Source organism: Rhincodon typus, chromosome 39 (assembly GCF_021869965.1).
Source record: "Rhincodon typus isolate 14 chromosome 39, sRhiTyp1.1, whole genome shotgun sequence".
Lineage (NCBI taxonomy): Eukaryota > Metazoa > Chordata > Chondrichthyes > Orectolobiformes > Rhincodontidae > Rhincodon > Rhincodon typus.
Window position 1 is genome coordinate 3,140,050 of NC_063370.1, and position 10,009 is coordinate 3,150,058.

Consider the following 10,009-nt stretch of genomic DNA (forward strand, 5'->3'; position numbering starts at 1 on the left):
CCAGGGTGAGGTCAGTGTGTTGCTGAGACACCAAGTGGAGTAAGTCGCTAGCTTTGGGCAGGATTTCTGCCCTGTTAGGGGAATGGGTTTGCAGTTGGAATGGGAACCAGTTCCCCAGTAATGGCTGGTTTGCCACCACTGCCCTTCCTCTGGGAAATTCAGGCCCATTTCTTTCCCAGACGTGGGCTTGCTTTGTGGGTGACGGAGATGTGAATTGAGTGACTATTGAGGAACGCTAATGGTGAATTGAGGCCAGGGTCTGACTGGGATTTTCCGCACTCGGCTACACAGATCCCCGTCCCCGTGCTGTTGAGAGTGGGGTCCACCTGCCTGGGCACAGCAGTGGCTAGCGGCTACCATTCAGAGGGCTCCCTCAGGCCACGTTTTAGCATGTTTTGGGTTTTTTTTTGAGTATCCCCCCCTTCCCCCAGTTTTGCCCAGGGGTGGCTGTGCCTTCAGCTGCCTGGGCCCCGAGCTCTGGAATTCCTTCCCTGAACCCCTCAACACTCGCTGAGACCCACCCTGCTGTCACCTTCTTTGTCAGTTTGTCCTTGATAACCCTAACATGAAGCACCTTGGGATGAGTGAACATTAAAAGGTAGTATGTCACTGCAAGTTGTTGTTGTTGACGTTTCCACTCCCCTCCTTTCAGTCGATGACGGTTGATCCCGATTTGAAAACGCGGGAGGAGAAGGACGCAGAGCTGGACCGGAGAATTGAAGCTCTGCGAAAGAAGAACAAGGCGCTAATGAAGAGACATCAGGTGAGCAGTCGACATGCCCAGAGGGTTCATGGGAACACTTCAGGGCGAGTGTTGGCGAGTGCCAAGCTCTCCCCAGCCCCAGTCATCCCGTTACCCCACGTGCAACCACCACCCCCACCCCAACCCATATCCCAGCCAATCTCATCAAGTTTCACCTCCATTAATGCCCCCATGTGTCAGTCCTTTTCGAGTTGGACCCCACCCTCAGCCAATCTCTTGACACCAAATCAGAGATGGGACTTTTACTCTCCATCTCCATAAGGAGAGGCAATGACCTAGTGGTACTATTGCTGGACTGTTAATCCAGAGATCCAGATAATGTTCTGGGGACCGGGGTTCAAATCCTGCCGCGGCAGATGGTGGAATTTGAATTCAATAAATATCTGGAATTAAGAATCTAGTGATGACCATGTTGGAAAAACCCATCTGGGTCACTGATGTCCTTTAGGGAAGGAAACTGCCATCCTTACCTGGCCTGGCCTACTTGTGATTCCAGACCCACAGCAATGTGGTTGACTCTGAATTGCCCTCTGGGCAATTAGGGATGGGCAATAAATGCTGCCTAGCCAGCGACGCCCTCATCCCGTGAACGAATAAAAAAGAAATCACCCAACCTCCTGAATACGAGCTATTGAGCGATGATCTACGTAGCCCCACCAGGCCAATCAACCTCCTAGCCCAGCGTGGAACTATTTTGGGGGGTGGTGGTGGGGGGAGGGATGGGGATTGGGTGTGGGTGTGTGCGGGGGCAGGGAAATGGTGAGGGACCTGGGTTCCGATTCATTGTCCCTTATAGCCCCCCCGCCCACCTCAAAACACGTCACCCAGAGAGACAGCAACATCTGACCTCTGGGCGAGTTACAAATATTTCCTTTGGCAGTAGTTTCTCGAATTTTAGTTTCTCTGGAGCAGCTCAGATGGAACGAGGATTTCTTTTATTTTTAAAAATATTTGGTTTTTGAAACAGGAAATTGAAGAAGATCGGAAAAAGGCGGAAGAGGATGGTGTCTCTGTGACCAATCGGAAACCCAAACATGAGGCAGAACACGAGCGCAAGTGGGGGGCAAAGGAGACTACGATGGGTGTCAGTGACCTGAGTAAATCACCAGTCGTGAGTGTTTTTATTTACTCATTCACAGGTTGAGGGTATCACGTGCTAGGCCAGCATTTATTGTCCATCCCTAATTGACCGGGGGTGGGGGGGTGTAGTTAAGTGTGACCCACATTGTGACCAGGTAAGGACAGCAGTTTCCTTCCCTAAAGGACATTAGTGAACCAGATGGCTCATGGTCACCATTAGACTCTTTAATTTCATCTGCTGTCATGGGACTTGAACCTGGGTCCCCATTACCTTGGTTTCTCCATTGACCGTTCAGCAATAATACCAGTAGGCCATCACCTCCCCTGGTAAAGTCCTCAACGAGCAGAGAGGGCATTGGCTTAATGTTTCTTCTGGAGAGAAAGATAAATTTCTTGTGACAAGGCAGGGCTCCCTGGGCGCTGACACTCGGGCTGGGCGGCGCTCCCTCGGCGCTGACCCTCCGGCTGGGCAGGGCTGTGTTGGCACAGCTCTGGCTGCTTTGTGTTGCCATTTCAAGTGAGCAACTGTTGTGTCAAAGATTCAAGATGCAGAGAGAATCTCCCCAGCCCTGGACCCGATCCTGAACAAAACCTGTTTGCGGGGCACTGATGGCAAACTATTTACACCTATTTTTTTTTTTCTCTTTGTCTCTCGCAGGAGAAGCGATCCATGAACAATAAAAAGACGGTGACCTCTCCCCGGAGATCTGTGGACCCTCCCGGGAGACGGTCTGGGACGTCCGGTCCCAGGCAGGAGGCTACAGACCGGGACAGGAATCAGCAATCCCCGGGGAACAGGGCCGACAGGATGACGTGGGGAGATCACCCAAACAGGAGCCCCCGAAAGATCAGCGGACACGAGAGCCCGAGCGGAGGGAGACCGGGTCGGGGAGAGCTGGGGGGACGTGCCAGAAGAGGCCGTGCGGGGGGAGGTGGTCCTGACGGAGCAGGGCGTGGATTAGGCAGTGCCTCACAGCAGGAGAGGCGAGTCAAGGTGGGTAAGGCTGGGAAGCGTCTAAACCAAGGAGCATGTACACACACAAAAGGGATAAGATAGAGTCAGCACAGAAAAAGGCCCTTTGCCCCATTGAGTCTGTGCTAGTCACAAACAACCACCTCACTATTCCAGTCCCAATTTCTGAGTTGGCCCATAGCCTTGGCATTGCAAGTGAACCTTTCTTAAATGTTATGAAGGTTCCTGCCTCTCCCACTCTCACAGGCAAATTCCCATCACCCACTGAGAGAGTTTTTTCCTCGTATGTCCTTTAAACCTCCTGCCCCTTTACCTTAAATCAATGCCCCTTGCTCACTGATCCCTCCGTCAAGGTCTATCCTATCTATGCCCCTCAGTATTTTCTACGTCTCAGCCATGTCTCTTCTCAATCTCCTCTGCTCCAGGGAACCCAACCCCAGTCTGATCAATTTCTCTTCACGACTGAAGCCCTCCAGCTCACTCTCCACTCTGGTAGATCTCTTCTGCACCCTCTCAAGTGCTATCACATCCCTCCTATTACATGGATTCCAGAACTACACACAATACTCGAGCTGTGGACTAACCAACTTTATAGACAGTTCCAGCATCACCTCCCTGCTCTGAAACTACTCGCGCCGAAACAGGCCATTCAGCCCACTTGCTCTGTGCTGGCATTTCTGTTCAGCACACAGACTCTCCCAACTTCCTTAATCCTCTGTTTTGAGGAAGAAGTGATGACAATTTAACATCTTTAATGTAGGAAAGTCCCTCCGTGATCTGTGTCTGTGTTGACCGTATCAATTTAACCATGTTCCAGAAGCACATATCACGAGCCAATGGAATGGGGTTTGCTGGTGTGCAGAACCAGTTCAAAACTGGATCGGGGATTGGGGAGGAAGTGGGTGATTGGCACGAAGTAATGATGCTCGTTTAACGAGCCGGTGCAGGCAAGATGGACTGAATGGCCTCCCGCTGCTCTGTCAGAATTCTCTCATTCTATTTTCTTCGATTATGCATGACAACGAACCTTAAACTAATTTATTTCCATTCACAAACTTCCTTTCATTGCACAGAATCGTAAATCAACATGAATAAATTGCTCATTAGTGACAATGTTAGGGCGCAGGAGGAGGCTGTTCGGCCCATCGTGTTTGTGCTGGCTCTTTGAAAGAGCACTTCAATTAGTACCATACCCTGCCTCTTTCACCAGAAACCCTGTCAATGTTTTTTCTTTTCAATAATTTAGCAGTTCCCTTTGTTGTGTGTGTGTATACCTTGCCATTAAGAGAGTTCACTGTTTTAACGACACTATGTTCTGTGTGAACACAGTGTCAAGACACTGATAGCCAATTCACAGACTACTTACAGCACAGAAGGAGTCTGTTTGGCCTATCAGGGGAACAGAATTAAAGTTCTTGGTAAAAGAACCAATGGGTTATAATAGTCAGGAACACACTTCCTGAAAGTAACTTTCAAAAGGGGTATTGTGTTAACGATTTAGTGAAGTTGTTACAGACTTACCAGAGCACAAGGCAGCTCTGTGATTAGAGGGCGAGAGAGACGGAGAACTGGTGGCAGGTCACCCTGAGGGGACCATGCCCAGGGAGAGGTTGAGAAGGAGAGTCTTGCCCACCCCCCATGGCATTGTCAGCTGGTACAGGAATTGATCCCACGCTGTTGGATCACTCTGGCATCACAAACTGGATATCCGACCAACTGAGCTAACCAACTCCTAATGAGGATAATGGTCTAACGATCAGTTATTGGTCGGGGTATATTTAACTCTGTGGGCTAGTTTAGATAACACAGTAAAACATATCACAAGTTCAGAAGTACACAATACATCAACTGATTTCTGTGTGAGCTTGCTAACCCACAGAATGATTGACTTCGCTGATTTAAGGTGATTTGCAAAAGTGAGGGTGATGTGAGGAAAATAGAAATAACCTTTTCACACTGTATTGTTAGTGTCCAGGATGCACTGCTTGGAAATGTGGTTACTTTGAGAGATGTGATGGCACTTGAGCTTAGATTTCAGGGCCTAGAGACAGGGGCACTGCTGCTGCACCTCAAGACAGGACGGGCGCAGATGTAAGATTGTGTTAATACTTGTCAGACATCCTTCAGCGATCGGGCAACTATTTAAAACTAGCAGGGTTCTGGATATTACCCTATGCAGTAGCTTTGCAGCCTGTAGTAGACCTTGTTTCTGCTGTTCCCTTGTGTACGGTCGCTCTTCCATTAGAAATAGTTTCTAGTTTTGAAACTGTTGTGAAAACTTGACTGAAAATGACACTTGATGTGTCAACATTGCTGGCTAACAAAGGAAGGCAAGAAATCACTGAAGATTAATTTGCTGCCTTTTGCAGTGAACTGGGACCTCCCAAAGGCTTGGGTCATTTGACAAGGAAAGTGGTTTCTGACATATGGGAGTGAAAGTGCACCTTTCATTGATTAGCACTGAGAGAGAGAGCTCCGTGACCTATCCATGGTAATGGTGGACACGTTCTTTTATCCCTAAAAGAAAAGCAAATAGCTGCAAATCTGAAATAAATAAAAATCCGTGCTGGAGAAACTCAGAAGGTCTGGCAGCACCTGTCGAGAGAGAAAAACAGTTAATGTTTTGAGTCCAGTATAACTCTTATTCAGAGAGATGGACCTTCTCTAGTGTTCCTTTGAATCTTGAACAACATCTCCTTTTCCGTATTCTCACTTAACAGCCTCTAGGACTCAATATTGAGCTCAAAAGGTTCAGAATGTGAACTCTGTCCTCTGTTTTGTTGACTTTTCTCCGTTCTGTTCTGTCTTAACTCTCTTCCCTTTTGGTTTAAAATGCCTGGTTGGAATTCTTTAGGACCTGCTGTTTACTACTTTGTTGAAATGACAGCATTAAATTGCTCGAACTGCACTCACTGCACCTGGAAAGAGAGGGCAGGATGACCCAGGGCTTCCCAGACAGTGGGTCACAAATCAGACCTTTGGGGCTGCTGTTCTCGGACAGCAGTGCAAGCAGCTGCGTGGCCCCTTTAAATCCTCACCATATTTTTGAGCAGTGTACTTTGCCTCACTTTCCAATCGTTGTGGCCTGATTCCTCACCTGCAAATCCCCAGGTGGAAAGGAAGGTGCTTGTTACTTAAATCCTCCTGAGGATTTAACAGATCGCATCCACTTCTCTGCTTTCATGGGTCCTCCCACCCACTCCCCTCTTGCTGTTACAGACCCCTCCCCAACCCACTCACCCTTACTGTCCCTCTTCAAACATCAAGGTGAGTGTCACAATATGGGAAGGATTTGGAGGCACCAGGCTAATGCCACTGCTGAACATCCTTTTATTTGAAAAACAGCCTCGTGTGTTTCCCAGTGCGGACCTTGTTTTGGATGTGGTCCTGTTGTTTTCCGATGCAGGCAGAATAATGGCCAACTCTATTCCAAATGTGACCAACTGATCCTAGTGGTTAACCAGCCTGCACCTCTCGGTGGGGTAATTTGCCCAACATTTTGGGTTTTGGTATCTTCTCTGGTTCAGGGTGTCAGAATTGTAATCCAACCTCTACCGGGCCTTAACAGTTTCACCAATTGGGATTATTGCTTTCTTTATACTTTGGGATCCCAGCAGAAGCTGAATGGACGAGTCACGAGCAACATACGTTCTGAGACTGAGTTCAGATTCCACCACGACAGATGGTGAAATTTGAAACCAATAAAATTTATCACGCAAAGCTACGTTGTTGTAAAAATCCAACTGGTTCATTTTTCTTCGGAAGGAAATCTGCCATCCTTACCTGGTCTGGCCTACACGTGACTCCAGACATGCAACAATGTGGTTGACTCTTACCAGCCCTCAGAAATGGCTGAACAAACCCCTCGTTTAAGGGTAATTAAGGATTGGAAGTAAAGGCTGGCCTAGCTAACGATGGCCACATCCCATGGATGAGTAATCAAACAAAATTACAGCTCCCAGTACAGAACTTGGTAGAGGATTGGGTTGGGGTGGGGGGAGGTGTTTGCTGCCTTCAGGATATGGTTTGGTTCTGAGGTTGGGAGGGAGAGTATGAGGAAGTGGGATTAGGCAAGATATCAAGGTAGTCTCTTCATTTTTTACAGGAATGGGAGGAAAAGCGAAGACAGAACATTGAGAAAATGAATGAAGAAATGGAGAAGATCGCTGAATACGAAAGGAGCCAGATGGTGAGTTAACGAGAGTGAGTTTGTCCTTTAATCCTCAAGCTTCCATTTTGGGTCTTGTCCAGAAGCCAGAATTCTGGAAGAATATACAAAAGCAAAGTTGCTGGAAAAGCTCAGCAGGTCTGGTAACATCTGTGAAGGAAAACGGAGTTAACCTAAGTTCTGAGGAAGAGTCACCGGACCCGAAACGTTAACTGTTTGTTTCCTCCCTTCACAGATGCTGCCAGACCTGCTGAGCTTTTCCAGCAACTTTGTTTTTGGTCCTAATTTACAGCATCCGCAGTTCTTTCGGTTTTTATTCTGGAAGAATGTGCTGAGGCTCCCCCCTGTTCAATCGTTTTCAAAACTGGTTTGCAGCAATTAGGATTTGCTTAAAGACATAACAAGACCCTTCTTCACACCCTTCTTCTCCCTTTCTGAAGAAGGTTCCAGACCTGAAATGTCAGCTTTCCCGCTCCTCTGATGCTGCTTGGCCTGCTGTGTTCATCCAGCTCTACACCTTGTTATCTCAGATTCTCCAGCATCGGCAGTTCCTACTATCTCTAAGATTTGCTTAAAAACTCTTTCAGGTAGTGGAGAAACTGGAAGTCATGGTCAGGTAAAATTATTACAGATTAAACAAAGAATGAAGGAGAGTCTGAAATGATGAGTGGAAATTCAACGGAAGGTTCATGTTAGAATAATACAGTGCAATAAGGCCATTTGGCCCATCGTTTTATATCTGTCATTCCTAATGCAAGCTAGTTTATATTAGTTGCCCTGGTTCTTAAATGCACTGAGCTAGCTACAGATTAGAGGTCTTAAGTTGGTAATTGGTTGCCTGTAATGGTCGTGATATTCTTATTGGTGTTTGTAATGGTCTATGGTATTCGTGTGTTGTGTTTGTAGGAGTCCATGGTATTGTTGTTGGCCTGTGGTGTGGATGGGTGAAAAATCAGCCAGAGTTCCTGCTCCTGGTCGCTTGGTTAAAAGGTAGAGAGACAGGCCATTCTGCCACCTCTGATATAAATACAAATAGTAACCATTGCACAGGTACAATTACATTTAAAAGGCATCTGGATGGGTATGTGAATAGGAAGGGTTTAGTGGGATATGGGCCAAATGCTGGCAAATGGGACTAGGTTCATTTAAGATATCTGGTCAGCACGGACAAGTTGGACCGAAGGGTCTGTTTCTGTGCTGTACATCTCTAGGCTCCTATTTCATATGGAGTCAAAAGTAGACCATTCGACCCCTTGAACCTGCTCCACCACTCAATAAGATCATGACTGATTGGTTTGTGTTTCAAAGTACACATTCCCATCTCCCAATAATCTTGATAGAAAAGGAATCAATCCACCCCCACCCTTTAAAAATATTTAATGAATCTTACTTTCACCACTTTGTGCGGCAGAGGGTTCCAAAGTTGCAGCCCTCCGAGAAATAGGAAGGAAATCTGCCATCCTTACTAGGTCCAGCCTACATGCGACTCCTCATCCCTGTCCTAAAAAGGTAAACACTAATTTTAAAACAGTTGGCCCCCTGGTTCTGGGCTGACCCACACGAGGAAGCATCCTTTCCATGTTTGTCTTGTCAGACCATTCAGGATCTCGTATACTTCAATCAAATCACCCCTCGCTCTTCCAAACTCTGGGTTTGTCCATTGCTTTCAAGGTAGCAGAAGATGGTAATTGCGAGGGGTATTTCAGAAAATATTGAGATTGGCAGTTGTTTGTAATTTGTTGGATACAAGTTTTTACATGTGAAATAGTGAGGTGAGAGACTTCAGAAAGTGAATCTGCACTGCCACTTAGTGGTGAGAACCTGCATTACACTGTGACTGTTGACATAGCAAAATTGAATGAGAAATACTGACACAAAAATATGGGCACACTTGCAGCACAATACTGGCTACAAGATATTTGTTAAGCTGTAGATGTATGTTGGGTTTACGTTGCCTTTGGATTGGCTGCTCAGACTCCTCTAGACTCCAATATCGCAACAGAGCACTGGCTCAGATGTTGGGAGGATTTCGGTGTCTAAGGTCAGGTGCCCCTAGGTGGAGCTGAGCATCGAGAAAGAAGAAAATTAGTTGGAAGTTTGCATGTGCACGTATTAATTAGCAGCAGAATCAGTCCATTCAGCCCTTCAACCCTGTACTTTCATTTGATCAGATCGTAACCGATCTGTAATCCTGCCTGATAACGTTTCGCCAACTTACCGACCAAGAATCTGTCTAGTTCAGCCCTAAAAATGTTCTCAGACTTTGCTTCTGTCACCCATCAAGAAGAGACCCTCTGCGAGAAAATAATTCTCCTCGTCTCTGTCTTAAATGGGTACCCTTATTTTTAAACAGTGACCCCCTCATACATTCTCCCGCCAGAGGAAACATCCTTTCAACATCCATCCAGTCAAGATGCCTCCTGTTCTTATATTGTTTCCATCAATATGCCCCTTGGTCAGCAAAACTTCTGCTGATATAATTTTTGTCCAATTATGTTTTAGGAAAGTGCCATCGATGGTAGCAAGCTCCCTTTCTCTGTGGTAGAAAAGTGAAAAGAATATGGAACTCACTCCCACACAGCGTGGTTGAAATGGATAGTGTCAATGATCTTGAAGAGAACTAGACAAGCATGTGAGGGAGAATTGAATAGAGGGTTACAATGGGTGATTTTTAGCTGAGGAATGTCTTGAATTAACAAGAAAATCAAAGCATATTGTAAAGTTGAGGTCACAGATCAACCATGATCTTCTGAGGTGCGAAGGAGGCTAGATATAGGCTAATCCTACTCCCAATCGATGTGTTCAAAGACTAGCAGGAGGCCCAAAGGGAGCATAAACACAGACATCTCCACCAACACCAACCCCACCTGCACCCTGCAACCCCCCACCCCATGCTGTAAAAGGATATTGGGGTCAACTGCAGCTTTCAACACGGAGACTTTCTTGTTGGAGAAATAGCAAACTCGGGTGGGTAAACCAGAGCTGTGATACAGACCAGGGACGGTAGGAACTGCTGATTGCTGGA

At 46.7% G+C, this 10,009-nt stretch overlaps 1 protein-coding gene across 2 annotated transcripts in view; it reads left to right on the forward strand.

Annotated features, from left to right (window-relative positions):
- Window positions 1-10,009, forward strand: part of ccdc9 (coiled-coil domain containing 9) — a 36,507-nt gene that overhangs the window by 1,701 nt on the left and 24,797 nt on the right. For both annotated transcript variants that reach the window (XM_048618149.1, XM_048618150.1), the window contains 4 exons: window positions 653-763; window positions 1,731-1,874; window positions 2,502-2,837; window positions 6,922-7,005. In XM_048618149.1, coding sequence (XP_048474106.1) covers window positions 653-763; window positions 1,731-1,874; window positions 2,502-2,837; window positions 6,922-7,005 — 675 coding nt within the window. The remainder of the gene's footprint in view (window positions 1-652; window positions 764-1,730; window positions 1,875-2,501; window positions 2,838-6,921; window positions 7,006-10,009) is intronic.